Source organism: Budorcas taxicolor, chromosome 9, assembly GCF_023091745.1.
Source record: "Budorcas taxicolor isolate Tak-1 chromosome 9, Takin1.1, whole genome shotgun sequence".
NCBI lineage: Eukaryota > Metazoa > Chordata > Mammalia > Artiodactyla > Bovidae > Budorcas > Budorcas taxicolor.
In genome coordinates, this window is record NC_068918.1 from 92,452,707 (window position 1) to 92,476,477 (window position 23,771).

Genomic DNA, 23,771 nt, shown 5'->3' on the forward strand with positions numbered 1-23,771 from the left:
GGGTTTTCCAGGCCCCAGGACATGGTTCCCACCCAAGAGAGGCAAAACCGTCCACGCAGCACTGCGCCCAGCTCCCCACCTGGCCGCCCCCCTTCTGGCCCCCGCACCTGGGGGTCACCGGGCCCCCTGCACCTGCAAAGCCACACCGACCGACGGGACTTCCCCCGCTGGGGGTGGGGGACCCAGGGGACCCTTAGGGGTGGGGGCTGAGAGGCATGGGTACCGCGACTCACCCCCCCCCCACCCACGAGCGCCGAGGACACCCGTGGGCGCGGAAGAAGCCAACAGGTGCCGAGGGCAGACCCGCAGGGCGAGGCCCGGCCGGCGGCAGGGCAGGGTCGCGGCCCTCTCACCCTTCCTCTGCAGGTGGTGGGCCGCGAGGCCGGCTCTCGGAGCCCGGGAGAGACGAAGGCGGGGTGGCGCCCGTTTCCCCCTTCCCTGCAGGTGGTGGGCCGCGGGGAGCCCGGGAGGGCCGCAGGCGGGGCGGCGGCCGTCTCCCGGTCCTCTGCAGGGGGTGGGCCGCGGGGCCGGCTCCCGGGGGCCGGGGAGGGCCGCGGGCGCGGTCACAGCGAGCTCAGGTGCGGCAGCGCGTCCAGGGGCCCCGCCCGGTCGCGCGCGGCGGCCGCCGACTCCACGCCGCGCAGCCACTCGGTGCACTTGCGCACCAGGCCCTCGTCGGCGGTCGCGGCCTCCTCCTCGTACTCCACGTCGTCGTACTTGTGCCGCTCGTTGAGCAGCGACACCTTGAGCAGCGAGCGCAGGTCGGCGGGCCGCGGGCCGGGGGCGGGCGGGGGCGGCGGGGCCAGACGGCCGAGGCGCGCGGCCCGGGGGCAGGCGGCGGGCGGGCGCCCGGCGTCGGCTGGGGGCGCCCGCCGGGGCCGAGCCAGCAGCTGCCTCTCCAGGTGGCGCCGCTGGATGACCAGCACGGCCTCGGGCGTGAGGCTCAGCGAGAAGCGCAGGGCGGCGTCGGGCCCGGCGCCCGAGGCGGCGGTCCGCGCCCCCGAGGCCGCGGTCCCCGCGGGGCTGTCGCCGGAACCGGCCGGCCGGGACGCGCACGGGGCCGGGGCGCGCGGGGATGCCGGGCCGGGGGCGCGGCGGGCCGGCGGCCGCTTCAGGGTGGCGGAGGGCCAGGAGCTGGACAGCGGCCCCGGGGGCCGCTCGGGAGGCCGCCTCTTCTTTTCGGCGGCCGCGGCGGGCGGCGAGGGTCCGGGCGGGGCGCAGGCGGGCGCCGCCGCCTTGCGCGGGGCGCCGGGCTTCCGGGGCGGCGGGCGCGCGGCGGGGACCCCCGGGGCCGGGGTGGGCGGCGGCGGCGGCGCGGGCGGGAACGGCATGGTGGTCAGCGCCCTGGAAGGAGAGGGGCGGCTACCGTGTGGGCGCGCCGAGCCCGGCGCCCTACCCGGGGGACCGCGGTCCGCCCCCCCGCCCGCCCTCCGCACCCACCTGGGCTGGGCCGCGGCATCTCCGGCGCACACAAGCCCCCCGCGTCCACACCCAGGGCCTTGCGTCCGGGCACCCCGCTGCCTTCCTCCGTCCTGCCTTCCTTCCGGGGCCAGGGGCTCTGCCGGCTCTCCTCCGGAGACAGCGGCGGCCGGTCCACGCGGAGCCTGGCGCGCCCGCGGGAGGAGGAGCCGCTGCGCCCGCACGCCGGCGCCGCGACTGGGCGGCCGAGGCTCCCCGGGCGGCCTTCCACCGCGGGGGCTAATCCATCAGAGGCGGGGAAGACCGGGCGTGTCCTCCGCCCGAGGCGGGGTCCTCGCACGTGGGCCAGAAAGTCGTGTGCCACCTCTCGGCGCTTCTGAGATGGTGCGCAGGCCGGCGGCGGGGGAACCGCGGGCTCCGCGCGCGGCCCCGCATCCCGGTGTCGCGGGAGGAAGCTGGCCGGAGTTCAGAGGCGGGCACAGACATTTCAGGGCATCCTTCTGGTTTTGTTTTTGGATCATGTTGAAAGACAATCATTTTTAAATTAAAAACCTCGTATTCCTTGGCGAGGCAAAAAAAGGAAAAAAGGCCAGTTTCGGTTAAATCGTGATATAGGACCTTCAGTTCATTACAGGAGACTCCTGTGAGCACACGGAAAGCATTTACTGCTGTAACAGTCGTTCAAAGGAACGCAACAGCTTCACTGTCAACTTCGTCTAGTGGTAGAGACCTGAAAACATTCCTTCAGTTTTCAAATGTGTGTTAAATAAATGAATGATTCACTGCATAATTACAGAGCAGTGCGTCCTAAAGTCAAAATTTCAAATGAGGAGTCCCTGCATTACTTACGGAGAATCATCCATTGTTTAGAGCTCTTCCACCCGCCCCTCCATGGGATATGCTTTTCTGGGCCAGGGAAAGCGTTAGTCACTCAATTACCTCCGAGTCTTTGCAACCCCATGGACTGTAGCTTGCCAGACTCCTCTGTCCTTGGGATTCTCCTGGCATATTACTGGATATGGTATGCTGGAGTGGGTTACCATCTGTTTCTCCAGGGAATGGAGGAAATTCTCAGGAATTCTCCAGGGAATTCTTTTCTTCCTGACCCAAGGATCAAATCTGGGTCTTCTGCACTGCAGGTGCCTTCCTTACCATCCGAATCCCCAGGGAATCCTTCTGGGCTACCCAGGAACACAGCTAGGTTGTGTGGGTTATGGCCCAGGTTAGCGGGGAGTCCTCAGACATGGCCGGTGCCCCCTGTGCAGGGCCCTGGCCCCATCTCCAGGCTCTCCTGCTTCCCACCAGCACCTTGCTGCTGTCCGGGCCCCTTCCCACGTGCTCCCCTCAGGGCACGCAAAAAGGAACATGATTGGTGGCTGGAAACGTTCTCTTGATGGTCTGGGATGGAGGCCCTGTCATCTCCACCATCACCCTCAAACCACCCCGAGTGTCTATTTTCTCCACAAAATACACAGTCCCCACTTCCAGACAGGGCTCCCCGCTGTCCTTTCCCCTGGACCTTTTTCCTGTCCCTGCCAGTGTCTCAAGGCATCGTGTCTCCTCCCAAGGCTCAGGGGAAACACTGGAGACAGTTTAGGTCGTAAAACACCTGCGGCGCCGCTGAAATCACGCCGGCATTTTACCCCGCTGTTCCTCGGTGGGTGTGGACTAGCTGTGGAAGCCGTGGCGGCAGGAACACTCCTGCCAGGAGCGTGGAGGGCAGCAGAGGCGGTGAAGCCGGTGCAGATGGGCGGGGTGGGGGTCAGGAGGCGGGAGGAGGAGGAGGGGCTAGGGGACCACGGCTATGGGCGCAGCCCCCGGGGGCAGCTGGACAGCCGCAGCCCCCGGGGGCAGCTGGACGCCCAGAGAGGGATTCCAGGAGGGACCTCAGCACTTCAAGAGCTGTGCCGGTATCAGCGACTGGCTTTCCCTGCTTCCTGTTTCCTAATTCTTGAAGTCACTCAGTCCTGTTCGACTCTGCGGCCCCATGGCTGTAGCTCTCCAGGCTACTCCGTCGGTGGGACTCTCCAGGCAAGAATACTGGAGTGGGTTGCCATTTCCTTCTCCAGGGCATCTTCCCGACCCAGGGATTGAACCCAGGCCTCCCGCACTGCAGGCAGATGCTTTACCCTCTGAGCCACCAGGGAAGCCCTGTTTCCTAATTCTTAGGATGCTTTGGAAGTGACTCTTGAAGGGTGTGAGTGGGAGGTAAGCGTGGGTTGGCATCTCATGGTCACGACAGCCGTGTACGTCCACGCACAGGATGGACCTGCTGTGTGGCACGTGCCGCCCCGCCCCTCTGACTGTCTCCAGTCTCCTAGAAAACCAGGGCTCCCGGGCGGAAACACCTCCCAACTGCACGCGGCCCTGGGGGGAGGAGATGAGCCTCAGCCCAGCCGTGGGCCCCAGGGCCACGTCAGCCATTGGCGCACCAGAGGAGAGAGGGACGCCGCGGGTAAGGAGCCTGCAGCACCCACAGCAGCGGCTGGTCGGCCTTTTCCCCGAGAGAAACTCGGAGCCGTTGGATGGACGCACACGTCACAGCAGCCTGGTCCGTGGGCTTCTCCCAGTCCGCCCGCGTCGGTCCCAGCCCGGAAGCTCGGGGACTTGGCACGCGGCACCTGTGCCTGGTTTCGGAGGCGGGAAGGTGAACGCCGCGGGCCGCCCCCCAGCACCCAACCCATTCCTCCGCCCTCTCCCTGCGGGCGCTGCGGCCCCACAGCCCCTGTGGGGGAGAGGAGTCCCCAGCCTCCGGGTGGGTGGGCTGCCCTCCCAGGGGCCACGGAGAAGTTAGCATTTCTGGAGGGCTTCGGCCCGCAGACTCTGCGAAAGCCCCCTGCCGACGAGTTCCTCTGCCGAGAACTTTCAGCCCCCTGACGTCGGAGGCTGGAAAGCACCCCTGGGCCTGCAGGAGCCCGCGAAAGCCGCCTGTGTCTGGCCCTGTCACTGGCGCGCTGACTGTTAGAGAGCCCGCTCCACGTTCTATTTGGTTGACTTGTTAGCCAGCGACGGTTACCAGTAAAGGAAAGTCACACCAGGGAAGACAGCAGACCTCCGTTCAGAATAGGGGATGGAGCGGAAAAGGGATCAGTCAAGAAATATAGTCCGGCTTAATTCATAATTTACATGGGCTTTTGCATAACATGCCCAGAACACAATAGTGGGGATAAACTACTTATATACCAAATAGTAAAGCTAGAATACTGCGGTGAGGTCATCAGTTCCCCAGCCACGGTTCTGTGGTGCAAGAGATAATCGCCAAAATACTCATCTTAACGATATGAAATTCACTGTTTGAAATAAAGCTAGTTGATTTAAAAGATCAGTTCAGTTCAGTTCAGTGGCTCAGTCGTGTCCAACTCTTTGCGACCCCATGAATTGCAGCCCGCCAGGCCTCCCTGTCCATCACCAACTCCCGGAGTTCACTCAAACTCACGTCCATCAAGTTGGTGATGCCATCCAGCCATGTCATCCTCTGTCATCCCCTTCTCCTCCTGCCCCCAATCCCTCCCAGCATCAGAGTCTTTTCCAATGAGTCAACTCTTCTCATGAGGTGGCCAAAGTACTGGAGTTTCAGCTTTAGCATCATTCCTTCCAAAGAAATCCCAGGGCTGATTTCCTTTAGAACGGACTGGTTGGACCTCCTTGCAGTCCAAGGGACTCTCAAGAGTCTTCTCCAACACCAAAGTTCAAAAGCATCAATTCTTTGGTGCTCAGCCTTCTTCACAGTCCAACTCTCACATCCATACATGACCACTGCAAAAACCATAGCCTTGACTAGACAGACCTTTGTTGGCAAAGCATTGTCTCTGCTTTTCAATATGCTATCTAGGTTGGTCATAACTTTCCTTCTAAGGAGTAGGCGTCTTTTAATTTCATGGCTGCAGTCACCATCTGCAGTGATTTTGGAGCCCCAAAAAATAAGGTCTGACACCGTTTCCACTGTTTCCCCATCTATTTCCCATGAAGTGATGGGACCAGATGCCATGATCTTCGTTTTCTGAATGTTGAGCTTTAAGCCAACTTTTTCACTCTCATCTTACACTTCCATCAAGAGGCTTTTTAGTTCCTCTTCACTTTCTGCCATAATAAGGGTGGTGTCATCTGCATATCTGAGGTTATTGAGATTTCTCCCGGCAATCTTGATTCCAGCTTGTGCTTCTTCCAGCCCACCATTTCTCATGATGTACTCTGCATATAAGTTAAATAAGCAGGGTGACAACATACAGCCTTGATGTACTCCTTTGCCTATTTGGAACCAGTCTGTTGTTCCATGTCCAGTTCTAACTGTTGCTTCCTGACCTGCATGCAGATTTCTCAAAAGGCAGGTCAGGTGGTCTGGTATTCCCATCTCTTGAAGAATTTTCCAGTTTATTGTGATCCACACAGTCAAAGGCTTTGGCATAGTCAAGAAAGCAGAAATAGATGTTTTTCTGGAACTCTCTTGTTTTTTCCATGATCCAGCAGATGTTGGCAATTTGTTCTCTGGTTCCTCTGCCTTTTCTAAAACCAGCTTAAACATCTGGAAGTTCACGGTTCACGTATTGCTGAAGCCTGGCTTGGAGAATTTTGAGCATTACTTTAGTAGCGTGTGAGATGAGTGCAACTGTGCGGTAGTTTGAGCATTCTTTGGCATTGCCTTTCTTTGGGATTGGAAAGAAGTCATTACTAAACATTTAAACCGAGAGTTTAAGAGCAACTTAGTAAAATATTTAGTGAAAATGATATTTTCTGTAGCTAACAGGTCAGAAGTGAGTGGCTGCTCTGTACTCCATCCTTGTGCGATCACGGGTCTACAGCCCCAGGGCCCCACTGTGAGCTCGAGGTACAGAGTTCAGTTCAGTTCAGTTCAGTTCAATCTCTCAGTTGTGTCTGACTCTTTGCGACCCCATGGCCTGCAGCACGCCAGGCCTCCCTGTCCATCACCATCTCCCGGAGCTTGCTCACTCATGTCCATTGAGTCGGTGATGCCATCCAACCATCTCATCCTCTGTTGCCCCCTTCTCCTCCCGCCTTCACTCTTTCCCAGATCAGAGTCTTTCCAGATGAGTTAGTTCTTCACATGAAGTGCCATTTCATTCTGTTCATGGGGTTCTCAAGGCAAGAATCCTGAAGTGGTTTGCCATTGCCTTCTCCAGTAGTACAGGGTGCAGCGTCAGGGTTATTACCCAGTGGATGCTGGGAGGGTCCCTCACCCTGGGCCACGCTGATCATTGCTGTACTGCCTGCCGGGTGGCACAAGGGACCCGCTCTAAGGACGCCGTCCTAGGGAGCGAATACCCGTAGAACCTCACTTGGGGGCCATCCTGCTAAGGATTGAACCTCCGACCATGACAGGCTGGCTCCAAAGGGGCCCCCACCCTGAGGAAGCATGAGGGAAAAGTTTGATGAGGAAGTCTGTGGTTAACGAGACCATCTGTCACTCTCACACCAGGGCAGGGCACAGAGGGCCTGGGCAGGCCTCTCACGCTGTCCCTCCCTGCTGGGGACACGCGTCCACTGAGTCCCACACAACCCCCAGGCTCTGAGGCCCATCGTGGGGTCCCTCCTCCCTGGTAGGGCCTGGTGTGGCTCGCCGGAGCGCCTGCACCGCTGGAGCCTGGCTGGACAGATGGTCCCGTGTGGACCGAGAGCTCTGCGGGGCTGCAGCCTGCTGTCTCAGGGGTCGGTCGGTCCCTCGGCCCCATCTCAGTGGACTCTCAGCCGCACCGTCTCCAGGCGCACGGCTTCCCCCGCAGCCGTCCCGGTCCCTGTCCAGGGGTCCTCTGCACAGCACCGAGCTTCCCGCCGGTTCTGGGGACTGGTGGATGTGTCTAAGGCGAGGCTCCGACCGTGGCCTCAGCTGGAGACAGGGCCCTCCCAGGACTAGATGCATCCCCTCTGTGCTCAGCAGCCCGGCCTCGTGCTGATTCTGCACAGATCCCTCGACGCAGGAGTCCTCCCCATGCCTCCCGGGAGCCCCTCCCGTCCTGGCTTAGTCACCATGGCCTGGAAGGCCACCTTCCTAAGGAGCAGGCTCTCACCTGCGGACACACCGGGTCCTTGACGGGCCAGGGACACAGGGGGAACTGAGGGGCGAGGGGAGCTGGTGACGTCTGCCTGTCCTGACTTCTCCCCGGATCCAGCCCCGCCTCGCAGCGCTCCCTCCTGGGTGGGCCGGCTCCTCCCTCCGGGCCTTACCGTGCCGGGCAGGCCCCGACCCGGACCTGGTGGTCAGCTCTCCTGCACCTCCGCTCCGCCTGGCCTGCCCTCCTCCTCGGCGTCCGCGCCGCCTGTTTTTGGGCCCACCCTGCACAACACACTGAACACACTTTCACAGTCACTCCGTCTTCTCACCCCTCACCAACCTGTCCTCAGGGCAGTTACTAGGATAGAGATCCTATCTTACCCCGTTTTACTGCAGAAAGTCTGCACAAGTGTCCAAACTACATTTTATTCAACTGAATCAACAGACCACCCACTTAAAACATAAACTTGAAAAAATAAAAAATCACAAACTTGATCAAGAAAATGTTATTTTTTCCAAGTGTGGGTTTATTTCAAAATTATGAAGATTTATATATTATTTTTTATTACATACAATAAAGCGGTTTAGCTTACAGTAAAAGCTTTCACATTTAAAGTTATTTTAAAAACATATTTAAAAAATGTAGACCCTTAAAAACCACCAAAAAAGCTGACTATATCTTGCAGTGTAGGTTTATCCTTAAATATTCACATCTCAAATGCTGTTTAGAAAAAAGATTTAAAAACTGGCTAAAAATCATTTACACTTGGCAATGATTAAAATCTCGCCGTCTCTGACAGAGCGTATTAATGGCACATAATGAATTTACTGTCACAAGCATCTAACAGTTTAATGGGTACGCAGTTTCACCAGTATACAAAATGGGCTTAGATGGTCGGTGCAGTTGTTCTGGAGTGATCACTGTTATCAGGAAAAGGACACCGCACCAAAAACAGAACATCAACTTTTAAAAGGTCTTCTCAGTTTCCTTCTTTTCAAACAGCTTTCAGCTCAGGAGAGAAGAACAGCACTTAATTACTGCATCCCTGATTTAAAAAAAAAAAGGAAAAACAATATAATAATTTTGCCTCCAGAGTGAACTTGCAAAAAGATTCCTGCCAAGAGACAAATGCACCATCACCTTCTTCCATCAGAACTCAGTGGAACACCCCCAGCGCATTTCCTGGTTAACTAAAACTTTCTTGAGTGTCACTTGAAATCAAGAACTGAGACACGGAAATAAATTATTAGTTGCTGAAATGGTATTTATTTATTTAGAAATATTAACCAGCACTTATTGCTAATTTTCTTGTGAAGAAATTAAATACCAAAAAAACCCTCAAAAAACAAATTTTAAAAAAGAAATAATGAACAAGATTTTAAAACAGAAATGTTTATAACTACATTCTAAGAACTCCAAAAAAAAAAAAAAATTCTACGTGCTAGACCATGGCCCCCCACTCCAGTACTCTTGCCTGGAAAATCCCATGGACAGAGGAGCCTGGTAGGCTGCAGTCCATGGGGTCGCGAAGAGTCGGACACGACTGAGCGACTTCACTTTCCCTTTTCACTTTCATGCATTGGAGAAGGAAATGGCAACCTACTCCAGTGTTCTTGCCTGGAGAATCCCAGGGATGGGGGAGCCTGGTGGGCTGCCGTCTATGGGGTCGCACAGAGTCAGACATGACTGAAGCAACTTAGCAGCAGCAGCAGCAGACCTCATTCACCTTCCAGGACAGTTAGTCTCAACATGATCACTGTTACACAGACTGTTCAGGGTGAGCCCAGGATAGAGGCGCAGACCCACGCACCAGGGGAGCAATGCCCCGCCCTGGCTGTGAGCTCCGGCTGCACCGGAGTGGACACCGTTTCCAGGGCGCCTCTTCCCCTTGTTGAGGGGCAGCAGGAGCCCTCCCAGCCAAGGTCCCGAGGGCCGGCTCTTGTTCTAGGTCACCCTGGTTTGCTTTTTCTCCTTTAAGTGTTCATCAGAAAGACTCACTCGTTTGAATAAAAACAGAATTTCTACCAATTTCCTTCACTGTTCTATTAGGCATACAGTTTCGCTGTTTTCATATACAACCTACATTTCCAGAGTTCATGAAGAAGCTGTGCCTTAAGAGAGTATGCCTCTGAACCTCAAGCTTAAGTCTGCAGTTAGTGTTGCTTTTCCCTCCACAATTACATTAACACATTTTTCTGGGGGGAAAAAAAAATTTTTAAATGGCAGTTACCTCAACATACAGAATAAATGTTTCTGCTGGCTTAAACCAAACATCTATGCATCAGCCTCACTTCCTATTTACTGGGTGTTTACAGTCGTGGAAGGATCCAGGGTCTCTCCCCAACACCCCCGACCTGCAGGTGTTCAGGTGCTACATCTGCAGTCAGCTCCCAGCCCACCTGGGACCCGTGTTCACATGTTTTCACTTTATGTGGCAAGCTTCTATCAAGCTTGTTTAAAAACTCATTTCCTTTTGGGAAAAAAGTAAAAGTCAATTTTAAAAAAGGCCCTGTAAATCATATTTTAATATGAAAATTACTAAAATTTAGACATCTTTGTAAAAAGAATGAGAGGAGCAGAAAGAACAGGATGAAATTCAAAGAGGCTCACCTTGCGTATGGGATGTATGACAGACTATACCTGCAAGAAAAATTCAAGGATGTTGAAATTTAATCTAAATGACGTTTTTTCTTTATGCCAAATGGCCATATTCTAACAGCATTATAAAAGGAAGCAGCAGAATATTACACAGTGATCCTCAGAGCATGAGCCAGGCAGCATACAGCATCACTGGGGAACTTGCTAAAAAGGCAAATTACCAGGGCCCACTCCACACCTCAGAGGAAGGCAATGGCCCCCCACTCCAGTGTTCTTGCCTGGAGAATCCCAGGGACGGGGGAGCCTGGTGGGCTGCCGTCTATGGGGTCGCACAGAGTCGGACACGACTGAAGCAACTTAGCAGTAGCAGCAGCACCCCACACCTCTTGAATGAAAAACTGTTGTTTTAATAAGCAATCTATGTTTTTAACAAACTCTTAAGTGATTCTGATGCCTGCTAAAGTCTGAACTTTTGTTATAACAGGTTACTACTTTTAAGTTATTTAGAAAAAAATTAACTATAAAATAACAGAATAAACTACACTCTCCTTCAAGAAGAAAACAATCAAGTACACATCAACAATAAAAAGTAACATATTAATAGAAAATGACAAAGATTTAAAATTTTCCATATGTCAGAGTAAAGCGTCTGAAAGTTATTTTGCGACCGGTAAAGAAGCGCTTTTAACATGTGCTGATACCGCCTCAGTGGAAAGGTAGGAACAGCCCCAGCGCACACACAGCTCCTAGACTGGCCGACACCAAGATGTCCTACAGCACTCAGGAAGGGCTCACTGACTCTTACGAGGAAGAAAGCGAGACTCGGGTCTACAGAAGAAAGGAGGAACACTCTGAAAGGCCCTTTGCCGCGAGGAACACTTTCCTGGTCTGACCCGGAAGCATGCGAGGGGGACACGTTCCATCCATCACAGACTCACCGCGCCCTCGGTGCCGCCCAGCCCTGAACGCGGCTGCGTGAAGGGGACGGCCAGTCAGGAGGGACCAGAGGGGCGGAAGCCGCAGGGAGACGGGGAGGCAGGGCTGCGGTGGGTGCTCAGGGCCAGAGGCAGCTGCTCAGCCACACGGCACAGAGCGAGGGGCCCCCGCCACCCCCCAGGCTCGGCCTGTGACCGGCCTGGGTTTACGCGTGCGGGGAGCACCCCATTCATTGCTCGCCTTCTCTGGCAGAGAAGGGCGTGCAGCCCCGTGTGACGTCAGCGCGGCCCCACAGCCCCGTGTGACGTCAGCATGGCCCCGCCTCCCGGCGTGACGTCAGAGGGCCCTGCGGTCCCGCCCCCGTGGGACACGCCAGCGCGGCCCCGCCTCTCCAGCTCGCCTCTGTTGAGTCTCCGCCCCGCCCATCACCGCCACCCGGGACACACCACAGACCACAGGCACCTGACCCCTCAGGGGGCCCTTTCCCCCGGAGCCAGGAGAACCTCCCCAATGACCTCCGTGCTGAGGAAACTACCTTTCCAGTGAGTGTAAGACTTACCAGGTCATCGAGAGGAACTGCAATATGCAGAATAACACGGCCAGCCCCTTCTTATGCCACTGACAACAGCAAAGACAAAGACACAACCAGGTAAACATTTTAAAGTATCTTTCACAGCCTCGTTCAATCCCTTCCTTTCAAAAGACGTAGCTGATAGCTCCATTCATTTCATTACACTTTAGTGCGACAAATTTTCCATTCAGTAAATCTGAAAATTAAGTACCCACAAATTCTATTCTTTCTAGAATTCTGATTCCATTTACTTAAATGCTGCTAAATATATGGCGTTAAATGTTAATGAAATAATTGTGCACAGGCTCAAAGTATTAGCCCCCTTTGATGTAAGGCCTTTTAAGTCAAGGCTAACTTTTCCAAAGTCAACATCAAGGCACAGCCCTGGCAGTCCAGTGGCTAAGACCCCCTGCTCCCAATGCAGGGAGCCCGGGGTTTCAATCCCTGGTCCTCTGGTCAGGGAACTAGATCTCCTGATCACGACTGAGACCCACCACAGCTAAATACATCAGCAAGTATTTTTTTAAAATAAGTAAACAAAACCGACATTGAAAAGCCCACTTGGTCAGCAGATCTATACCCTATGTGGAATCCATGTCTCCGACTCACTGGCACTGCCTTCTTTCCTTGTTACTTTTTGAAGTAAAACTGTACTTCACTGTGATCTTCCGGAATAATATAAACAGTTTCCGTGGTTGTTTTAAAATGACCCATTTTTAGAATGTGTCCATCTTCATATTTACTTCCTCACTTATTTTTAATCTACTGCTTATAAATAGACTGCTAGACCATTCCACATCAGAAATCAATTTCCCACAGGGATATGCAAAAATTGCTTAAGAAAATTCTTTTACGTTACAATTGGGAATTGAGGTATTTAGTGAATTCTTGTGTGACTAAAGCCCAGTCCTTGTATCATTAAACTCAGAACACTTCTGGTGGGACATTTCTGAAGTGCATTATACACCACCCCATCATCTTTGAAACACACCGTGTTCTTGGGAGCTCAAGAACCACCTCAATCCCCTTTGGAAGTAGATAAGGAACAATACGCAAATACAGTGAAGGATCAGGAGCATCAGGAAGTAAACGGAGCTGTAATGAAGCTCCTCTAGAGGCTCCTGGAGAGCTGTGTGTACACGAGTGCGTCCTTGGTCCCTGGTGCCGTTTTGGCTGGCCTGCCTTCTGGCCCTCTCTCCTCGGTGCTGGGACACCTTTGGCCCGAGATGCCCTCCCCGCCTGAGAGCCACAACGCAGCAGACCCTCAGCGAGGGCCCCTCACAGGCCCCCTGATGACGGGGGCCGTCCTGACCTGGAAGCAGGAAGAATCTCACCTCTGTTTCAGGTGGCAGGCTCCACTGCCAGTCTGGCCACTAACTGGACGCTACACACACGACTTTAAGGACACCAGTCTTCGGTGAGTTTTAATAAATCAGACTTTGAGCTCCTCTGAGATGGCAGCTTGATGACACTTTACCTGGTGAGGGGCCACACAGCAGAAAATAGACACGGCTGGGGTAACTTACCCAAAGGGCAGCGCACAGGGTGAGCACGAAACACAGCTGGGGAAGGCAAGGAAAATGGTCGAGTTTGAGTCTTTTCAAAGGCCAAACAAAGATGCATACACAATTCTGCATTCATTTGCATAATAACACACCACACAACAAAATCAATGAGACGGCTTACTCGAACTGTCCTTATATATTCCCTGAGTATTATTTTAAAGTCTATGACTGCAATCTTCCGGGGCAAACTGGAAACACGCAGTAAGTCATCTGCTGACTAAGCCAACAGACGCTGTTTCACGAATGCATGAGTGAGGACAGCTGTTCTCAGGGATGTGTGATGCTTATGTTAACGTTCAGTAACTCAAACCACCAACACCGTGTTTAGTACAACTGTTAATGTACAGGGGGTCCTATTCTACTTAGCTTTACATAAGGAGCTGACCATAATCATTTCATACAGAAAGAGTACACTGTCATGCCACACCCTGTCCCCAGAGTGACAAGGACAGGCAGATGAAAGCAGTGGGGACAGGTCTTAAGACAGAGAACGGGGTATTTGTCCACCACTCCAACAGGGAAGGGACAAAAGCCAGGAGACTCTCCCAGAGAAGACTCAGATGGACCCAGAAGTGACCTGACCTTCCAGCCCCATCCTCCAAAAAGTCCATACAGTGGTCCAGTAAGAAAGGTTGCCCGGGGCTGGAAATTGAAACGCATGCAGCTCTGCTTCCCACCCGAGATACACAGCGCTACTCTGCTAGAGAATGCCCAAGAACACAGGATTCCCCCAGCCAATCACTGAGGTAATACTGCACAATCCAAACTCTTCAAACTCACAGCCTGAAGGATGAGACTATTACATTCAGCAAAGGAAACATGAGTTCCTCTGTACACAAGTGGGTGATAATTCATAAATAATGCCAAAAAACACCCTCCTATGAAAGTTTTTTACAAAATGATCATTATTTACTTACAAGCATAACAACTGTTGCAAGCAATCTCGTTGTTTCAAACATTTTCTTCAGTTGTTTCACGGGTCCCATTAAAAAGCATGTACTATTTGAAACAAAAGAAATGAGAGATGGATCTGTTAATTGGTCTGTGTAAAAATAAGTGCTTTTAAGAAAATAAACCCTGTCAGCTTAATTAAACAATCTCACTGAATCTGTTTTATGGCAGAAAGTGAGAAATTAAAGAGCCTCTTGAGGAAGGTGGAAGAGGAAACTGAAAAAGCTGGCTTAAAACTCAACATTCAAAACACGAAGATCATGGCATTGGGGTCCCAACACTTCATCGCTAACAGCGGGGGAAACAATGGAAACTGCCAGACTTTATTTTCCTGGGCTCCAAAATCACTGCAGACAGTGATGCAGCCACGGAATTACAAGACGCTTGCTCGCTGGAAGAAAGGCAATGACAAACCTAGACAGTCTATTAAAAAGCAGAGACATCACTTTGCCAGCAAAGGTCTGTACAGTCAAAGCTGTGGTTTTTCCAGTGGTCACGTATGGATGTGAGAGCTGGACGATAAAAAAGGCTGAGTGCCAAAGAACTGATGCTTTTGAACCGTGGTGGTGAAGACTCTTGAGAGTCCCTTGGACTGCAAGGAGATCCAACCAGTCCATCCTAAAGGAGACCAGTCCCGGGTGTTCATTGGAAGGGCTGATGCTGAAGGTCCAATACTTTGGCCCCCTGACGTGAAGAACTGACTCCTTTGAAAAGACCCCGATGCTGGGAAAGATTGAAGGCGGGAGAAGGGGACGACAGATGTCGAGACGGTTGGATGGCATCACTGACTCGATGGACATGTTTGGGTAAACTCTGTGAGTTGGTGATGGACAGGGAGGCCTGGCGCGCTGCAGTCCATGGGGTCGCAAAGAGTCAGACAGGACTGAGAGACTGAGTAACAAGTGTTAGAAGGAAACTGTAATCTCTGTGTATTCCATGACACAGGAATGCCTCTCACAGTCATTCGCTTCTCAGTGCCAGGTCAGCATGGCCGCTGCGGGCGGCCTGGGAGGACAAGGCAGTCTGTCTTTAGCATGGGCCAATTCAGCGACGGCCCCCTTATCTCGACGCGTGTGGCACGCGTGAACAGTGCAGTCAGTTCCAGAAGCAGTGTCCGTGCAGAGCTTCCAGGAGCAAGGCAGTGTGCAGTCACTCCCCGAGGCCCTCCAGACTGCTGTCTGAGGAGCAGGATGGGCCCAGAGACCGACGGAGCTCAGCGGTGGTTCACGCCCGTCCCCTCGCCACCACCTCTGACCTGGAACGTCCCTGAGGAGACGGGGGCTCCCCTCTGAATGCTGAGAGCTCACAGCTGTGACAGACAGCAGCACCCCAGAGATGCGCCCGAGGCCCTCAGAGAAGACCCCCCCCGACGCCCAGTGCATAGTCCTCGGAGTCACTGCCCCACATGGCCCCGCCCGACCCCTCTGCACAGCACTGCCACCCGGGATCTGCTCCGGCTGGCCGGCCGGGCATCTGACTGTCCCCCTCACGAGGCAGCTACGAGCCGGGACTCCGGAGGGCTGTCGGGTGGGACCCCAGCCCGGTCACCTCCCTCGGTGTTTCCCCAAGGACTGACCGCCCCCTCTCTTGCGTCGCTACCCCTGAACGTACAATGGAGGGTGACAGGCAGTGCTTGGCACACAGGCAGCACCTCCAGAGGCTGGCTCTTCTCACCATAAACACTAAGAGGCAGCTGGCACACGGCAGGGCTCTAAGCATTTACTGAGGGAATGTAAATTTTGAACTCATGACTTGCACAGACCTACAGAAACATATCCTATTAGAAAAGAAAACTTTGATAATGACAGCAAACAAAACATCTTGAGAAGCCAAACTTCCATACATACCTGGCTAATGCAGCAATGTTTCCAAAGGTATAAAACACTGCAAAAAGCTTTATGCCTCCAGGGAGCCACAGCAATCCAGTTCCCTGAGTTAAGATGTTCGAGTCATTTAAAAATAATTTTACCACTGTAACAGATTAAAATATAAACCTGCTACTATAATAATAATAGTATATAATGATATTTAAGCATAAATGTGTTAACATATGGCCTCTAATTATAGTTTCCTAAAAAGTTAATTTTCAATGTTATCTGCTAATTTGAATCTTATGCCTATTTGCATATGAGTATATATAAATGAGCTATTCCATCATCTTCTTTATATATCTAAGTAAACCTCTTTCTATTTAAGTATTCTTTTTATAAATGGCGAGTTACAAAAGGTAATGAACTCTTCTAAACCACTGGCTGCAACTCCCCTAACGCACACAGTGGTTTTTCTTCAGTGAATCTATTTTAACAATCCATAACCCCCAAACATTGTCTCTACATCTTTTTATTGATCTCTACCCCTTTATTTCAAGTGACTAAATAAGTCCCATCAAAACAGTCCAGATAAATGGAATGCTTAGTCTCACACGAAGCAGAAATTATCAAGCAACATAAAGCTTAACTCACAAGGATGGAGAAGAAGATGCCACTGACGAAGCATATGGCAAACCACTTCAGCCTGGTGTTGAAACTAAGCGTCGAGGCATCAAGCACCTTAAGGAAGGGGAATTAGAACATGTTTTTAAATCACCACTTGGCCAATCTGGTGCTTTATATGACATTAAAGCAAATCTTTACTTTAACACAGACGATGAACCTGTTTTACTTTGCACACAGTGGTGCGGCTTAAGAATATGAGGACTCCTCGGCTGTGACGGGGAATGTAAACAGTCTGGGGATCGGGCCGTCCCAGAGACGCTGTCACCTCTGCAGATGAGATAACAGCGCTGTTTCTGGAACACTCTTCCTGGGAGGGCCAGGAGGGGCACTGATGCATACGCGATGAGACCCATTCTAAAATGCTCACTGATTAAAACCAGGGGAAAGTCGGAACAAGACGGGCAAACTGTTGACGGGTGCGGAGATGGAGTCGAGACACACACCCTTCTCTGTCTCGTGTCTCAGGGCGTCTGGGCCAGATTCCTGCACGCAGAGCCTGACTCGATGGTCCTGCGGGAGCCAGTCCCAGGGGAAGCCCCGAGGACTCAGGGAGGCTGGGCAGAGAAGGGGAGGGGCTGAGCGAAGCCGTGACCTCAGCTGGCGCTCAGTGAACACCACACCCCACTGTCCGTCCAGCCATGAGGCCCAATGACCTTTTGGGACTCACCTCCCGCCAGCTGCTCTGGATACAGGGTGTGTGTGGCGGGGGGGGGGTGGCGGGCGGAGCGTGTGTCATGAGCAGGGCCCAGCGTGCCACACGACTCCAGAGTGGGCCCAAGGGGACATCTGTGAGCTGATGGGCAACGGGTACATCCGCCCAATGGCCAGGACCTGGGGTGCCACCATCAGGCTCTGCCACGGGGTACTCCGACAACTTCAGTTACAAAAAGCTCATTTGAAACCAGCATGAAAAGTAGGTAAAAACAACTAAATCAAGATTCTGCCAATGTAACATCCATCAGTATTTTAACACATTTTAAATGTTTTTTAAATTTGCTTTAAAAACAATCTTGTTTCCAGCAATGTCATCTGTTTATACTAAAACTGACCACTGTAAACAAAGAATGAACTTGCCTATAATAAATAAATAAATAAATAAATAAAACTAACTCACGAAAGCCTGTATTTCCTAGACATAAGTTATTAAAAACATGCTTTGAAATGATAACTAACTCTAGAGCAAAAACACTCCAGGATGTCATGTATATTCTAACCAAGTCATATGGGAAAAGCATACCCCATATATTTCATACAACAGTCTGGCATACAGTCATGATTAAAGTACACACTTTCTTTACAGGAAGTACAGCCGGTCTGTAACATTAGTTTCAGGTGTGCAGCACAGTGACTGAGTGCTTTATAAATCATATTCCCTTTAAAGTTACTGGGAAACAGCGGCCACGTCTTCCTGTGCTCTGTGGTATCTCAGCTGCTCACCTACTTCACGCACAGCGGCAGCATCTCTCACCTCTGCCCTGTCTCGCCTCCGCTTCCCCTCCCCACTGGCAACAGCTAGCTGTTTTCCACGCCTGTGAGTCTGTTTCTGTCTGGTTACCTACATGCCGCATATTTTTTAAGATTCCATGTATAAGTGATAACATTAGCATTTGTCTTTCTCTTCATTAAGTTTAACACCCTCTAGGTTCATCTACATTGTTGCAAATGGTAAATACATATTTATATTACTAAATACATTATTACAATTTAGTTCCCAATAAGGCTGAAAAAGTATCAACACCAGCTGTTTCAAGAAAACGAGAAATATACCATAAGGATTTATATTTCAAAATTTAAATTTCTAACGTGTATTACCATATACTTAAAAGACCACATGCTTATAATGTGTTTTCAAAAATAAGGAAGCAAAAATAGTTTTTGTATGCAAAAGCTGAAAATACTTTTGTCTACATTCCTTACCTCAACAGATTAGTCTGTGAATCCTTACGTAGCATGAAAAGTAGATAAAAACAACTAAATCAAGATTCTGCCAACGTAACATTCACCGCTATTTTAACACATTTTAAATGTTTTTTAAATTTGCTTTACAAACAATCTTGTTTCCAGCAATGTCATCTGTTTATACTAAAACTGACCACTGTAAACAAAGAATGAACTTGCCTATAACATCATCTAAAATTTCACTTTTTTTCTGATCAGGAAGAATACACATCAAGTACATTTTAACCACATGGGAGAGAATGAACCCTGGAGACGGCGCACTGCACAGGGAACGGTCTGCTGGTCTGTGAAAGGTCAGACCCGGTGTCCCAGGGCAGGGTTCCTAAGTGGTCAGTGCGGACCCATGGTGACGGTGGGGGGGGCGGGACTCAGCAGGGAGTGAGGACCCAGGGTTCGTGTTCACTTTCTTTCAAGCTTCAATCGCCCCGTGGTCTTTGTCTGACTTGGTTTCAGCACAGCCCTTTGTACAACAGCAGATATTTTTTCTCTGTCATCTGCCAAACAAATTTTTTCCATTTGCAAATTTGGAATATTCGATCCACAAGCAAATGACTTGTCCCAAGCCCTGCAGATTGTCCAGGACACAAAAACATATCACAGAAACGTTACAATGTCCATCTATAGTGCCAAAAAAACAGGCCCTGCCCTGACCCCGCAGACAGATGGCGTTAGCATGAGCTGGTAGGTGCAACATGTGGTCCAACCTGGATCAGGAAGGGGCCCAGCTAAAGCAGCAAGTGCTTCGATCTCATACATTGAGTCTTAAAAGAGAAATACACACTAAAACTGCCACCAGTCATTTCACTTGTTATCAAAGGGAGAGGAAGCAAAGAGTACATCTTATGAAGCAGGAGCGACCCTCCTGTTCTCTGGTGTCCTCTTTATGTGGCAAGAAAGCAACAGCACCTGCAACTAGGAATTTATTAAAAAGAGAAAAACGAGTCGGAAACAATGGAGGAAAACATCCTCCCGGCAGCACCGGTACTGCTGGTGAAGGAACGGACCACGGGGATGGAGGAGTCGGGATGTGGACACCTGCGAGAGGCAGGCCCTGGTGGCCGGAGCCCACCTCCCAGGCGACCACCCCACGAGTCAAGGGAACCGCGGAGCACTGAGCTCCCAGAGCTGCGCCTGCAGAGACAGCGAGAACACGGAGCCGCCCGGACGACAGCAGGGGAAGCAGGCGTGCACACCCTCCCCACGGGGCCACGCCCCGAGCCCTCTGGGTCCCTCTCCCGGTCACCCTCTCCCACCAGGACCCCAACCGCAGGTCCTGCCCCCTCCTAGCAGAGCCTGGGCCGATTGCTGCATCCACTGACAGCCCAGCCTTTCTGCTCCCCGCCCTTCAGGGACCCAGGGTCTCTCACGCCCTGAAATGACCCTGTGTCCAAGCCCAGGCCACTGCTCTCCAGCCGTGACATCCCCCTGGGCTCCCGCCTCACCACTCCGCTAGCCCCCTCTTTCCAGCACAAATGGCAGGGTGCCTCGCTTCAACAGACAGCAAAGGTTCCCCTTCTCTCCATCCACCTAGCAACACCCCCTCATGACTCAAGCCTTCCTTGCTCGTCCTCTGGGCAGTCACGCACGACAGGACATCAAACCAGGGTATCTGCACTTCAAGAGCCCTGGCCCCGGCCTGCTGGGCCTCCCCTGCGCATGGCTGTCCATGGCACCCTGCCTTCCCATTCCACCACCGCTGACCACTCCGCCCCACTGCCACTTCAGGCTCCAGTTCTGCCAGGCGCCTCTGCTGGCGCCAGGGCTTCCTCCCTGGGCTTCCTCCATCTGCCACAGAGAACGGACGCCCACCCACCACCAGGCTTGCCTGGGACCCTCACCTCTTCCTGTTCCCACCACCACAGAGGGAAAAGCTCAACCTAGCCGCAAGGTTAGGTGCCACGCCCTCTGACCTCCCAGGGACCTGACCCAGTGGGATTTCTCCCCAAGGTCAACAGAAAGCCACGTTGCCTTGGAGACACCACCCCCACCCCCTACACCACTGACCATCAAGGACTGAACATGCTTAAGCCTCTTCTACCTTAAACACACAGAAAGCAGGACTTCACCCTCCAGCCTCCGCTCCTTCATTCACTGATTCACTCAACAAAGTTAACACTTAACACAGGCCCTCTTGCGGGCTCCTGGGGGCCTGTGTTAAGTGCCAGGCGAGGGATCTGGCTCTTGGTTAAAAGGAGCTGGGAGAAGGTGCAGGCCTGGTGCACGGCCCCTGCCTGCGGCCAGGGATGGGCGGCTGGCCTATCCTTGCATCCCCTGCGCTCCCAGCCCCGAGGCCCTCAGGAGAGCCGGGCAGCAGGGGAGGGGCCCTGCAGACTCATCCCTCAGTCCCTGCCCTTCTCCCCTGACCTCGGAGGCCATAAAACTGCCTGACCCCTGGCCTTCGCTGCCCCACCAGACCCCTGATCAACACCCACCGCTAGGGGAAGACGGAGCCCAAGGCAGCTGGCGTGTCCTCCGGCTTTAGCTAGAGGCCAAAGTGACTGCCGGCTGAGTGAGCCCCTTCAGTTTTGGCTCTCACATGAACTGATCTGGTCTCTGCTCCCCCACCCTTGCCCTCTCCAGGTTCCCCGCTTCCTCCCTGGCTGCCCCCTCACTCCTGAGCTCCTCACGCTGGAAAGGCCCAGAGATCAAACCCGAGCCTTATCTCTGGTCTGCTTACCCACAATCCCTTGGTTATCGTGAGTACTTCCTCCAGCATCTCACACCCAGCAGCCTTCCTGCCTCTCCACTCAGCAGCTGGCATCTCAGACTCAACACCCAGACTCTCCCCACTCCCCGCCCTACCACCTGCGCCTTCCACGGCCCAGCTAAGGGAGACTCCCTCTCTCCAGCTGCTTAGGTCAAAACCAGAGGCGCCCTTGGCTCCCTCAGCGCTCAGGCATCCAACCCGTCAACTACTAACCCCGCCAGCTCTACACCCAAGCCATTTACAGAGCCTGCCCACTCTCACTTCAAACCACCGTCACTCCCATCTTCCTGATCCGGCCAGTGGTCTCTCCCCAGGGCCACTCCCGGAGTCCTCTGCCCCTCGTCTGTTCTCCATGGGCCTGCCAGCGCGATCCTTTAAAATCCAAGTCAGGCACATCCCCGTTCTGCCCTCGGCTCCTCAGCGCTAAGAGTAAAAGCTGAAACCCTAACTGGGTCCTGCAAGACCCCACGTAATCCAGAGCCCAACTGCGCTCTCCCTGGCTCCAGACACTCCGGCCTCTTTACTGGCCTTCAACAAGCTGAGCACTGTTCTCAGGATCTACATTTGCATGAGTTGCCCAGGTACCCCAGGGACTCTTCAGAGGGACGCTGTAATGTCACCCTGACAGACAGGCCCTCAATGACCATCCAACACAATCAGGCAATCCCAACCTCCTCAACCTGCTTTACCTTCTTCCATGGCGCTTACCACTGACTGACATGTTTTTATATTTACTTGTTTATTAACTGCTTTTCCCAATTAAAATATAAATTCCATGTGGGGGAAGCCAAACCAAACACAGGTAGGTACCAAAATATTTGTTGAATGAATAAATGACCACCTCCTCTGAACTCACAGCGCATGTCCCTTCCAGTCACTCCCAGCTTCCATCAATGACTTCGCTACCTAATCTTTCTCCCCTCTAGAGTGGGCTCAGGAGAAGAGGCACCCTTACCCTCCTGTCCCCAAGGTTTTACAGCAGCTCAACAGGACTTTCTGAGTGGCGTGTCCCAAGCCTGCAATGTCCTATGCAACAGCCACTAACTTCCACGCTTAGCCAGCGCCTGAAACGTGGCTGATGTGGCTGCAATTTCAAATTTTATTTAATTCTAATTAAATTGAAATAGCCGCATGTCGCTAGGGCTGCTGCTTGTATAGCACAGATCTAGAGCAAAAAGGGAAGCAAAAAACAGTGGTTCAATAAATGATCGGGGGTGGCGTCTGTGGGTGCTGCGGGGGCTCGCCTTTAGGCAGCAGTGCCTAAAGGACGTTTCTCATATTACTATTTACTGGTTCTTATGTTAAGGTTATGATTTGCCAAACTGGTTAGAGTTCATCTAGAGCAGACGCTTTCTTTGAGTCTCTGAACCCTCAGAGTCGTCCAGAATCCTGTTCACTAGAGGTGCGGACCAATTATGACCACAAGGAAGGAAGTTAGGACAGGAGAGGGGACAAATTAAAGGTCTTTCTGTAATACTGCATCCTTTTAAATGTTCCAATTCGGTGACAGGCAAGCATGAATTTGTCTGCAGGCAAATAACACAGATACTTACACAGCAGTTCCTGCCGCACTATTTTTAACCCTCTAAATAGAGGAAGTAACCCTGATCAAGTCTCGTGGGTAAACCACAGAGACAAGGGCTTTTTTGTTTTTTTGTTAAATCTCTCAATAGAGCTCAACAGACAGCTTTTGATTCCGTATTATTTCACTTCTCAGTCATCTGGGTTTGTTTTTTCTTTTTCTCCCTCCAGTCCCCCTCCTTCCACAAGACTAGACACACACTCACAACCCCTCCCTCAACTCCAGGGGCTAACAGAGGCGGCGGAGCTTCGCGGTTCCCGCTTCTGCAGCACCGGGACCCGCACGCCTATCGCGCCGCCAGCCTGGGTTCAGAGTCCACAGCGGGCGCGGGGCACCGGGCGAGGCTGCGGGACGGCGGCGCGGGGCCGGGCGGGCTCTCTGGGGGAGGGAGACGGGCAGCGAAGGGTTCCTGAGGGTCTCAAGGCCCCACGGGGTGCGGGGGGGAGAGGCGCCTCAACGCGAGCACCCGCAGACGCCACAGAGACGCCACGCGCACCCGAAGGCTCCCCAGACCCTCCCGAGAGGCGCCGGGCGCCTGCCCCGCAGCCCAGCTCCGCGCGCCCGCCCCGGCACGGGCGCGCCCCCGGTGCCGGCTCACTACCTGCGCGGTCAGGCCCTGCTCCTCGTCGTCCTGGCCACTTAGCACCCGCCGCAGCTTCTCCATGGCCGCAGCCGCGGCGCCCGGCCCGACCCTCTCTCAGCCCCTGAGAAACCCCGGAAGTCGAGACTCTTCCAGCCGGCCGGAAGTCCCGGCCCCAGCTTCCGGCGCGCCGGCTCCGCCCCCCCGGCGGCCGCCCTAGCGGCGTGCGCATGCGCGCCGGGCTCCGCCGCCCGCACGTCTGGCCCCCTGCGGCTGCGGGGGGCGGGCTTGGGCGGGGCTTGGGGCGGGGCGTCGGTGCTGAGTGCGCCGCCCGCCCCTGGCACCCCCGGAGACGAAGCGGCTACTCTGCAACGCGCGGAGTGGGATTCCGCTGCGCTCG

The 23,771-nt window shown here is 53.3% G+C and overlaps 2 protein-coding genes across 2 annotated transcripts; both read right to left on the minus strand.

The window, feature by feature from the left end:
• Window positions 1-563: 563 nt before the first annotated feature.
• On the minus strand, window positions 564-1,331 carry PRR18 (proline rich 18). The gene has a single exon (XM_052646109.1). The coding sequence runs from the start codon at window positions 1,329-1,331 to the stop codon at window positions 564-566; it is 768 nt and encodes a 255-aa protein (XP_052502069.1).
• A 6,680-nt stretch (window positions 1,332-8,011) lies between these two features.
• SFT2D1 (SFT2 domain containing 1) lies at window positions 8,012-23,527 on the minus strand. The gene is made up of 8 exons (XM_052645803.1): window positions 23,393-23,527; window positions 16,511-16,597; window positions 15,896-15,978; window positions 14,015-14,096; window positions 13,059-13,094; window positions 11,521-11,579; window positions 10,038-10,067; window positions 8,012-8,472 (listed from the first exon to the last, which is right to left on the minus strand). The coding sequence occupies exons 1-8, from the start codon at window positions 23,453-23,455 to the stop codon at window positions 8,433-8,435; spliced, it is 480 nt and encodes a 159-aa protein (XP_052501763.1). The 5' UTR covers window positions 23,456-23,527; the 3' UTR covers window positions 8,012-8,432.
• Between the last annotated feature and the right edge of the window lie 244 nt (window positions 23,528-23,771).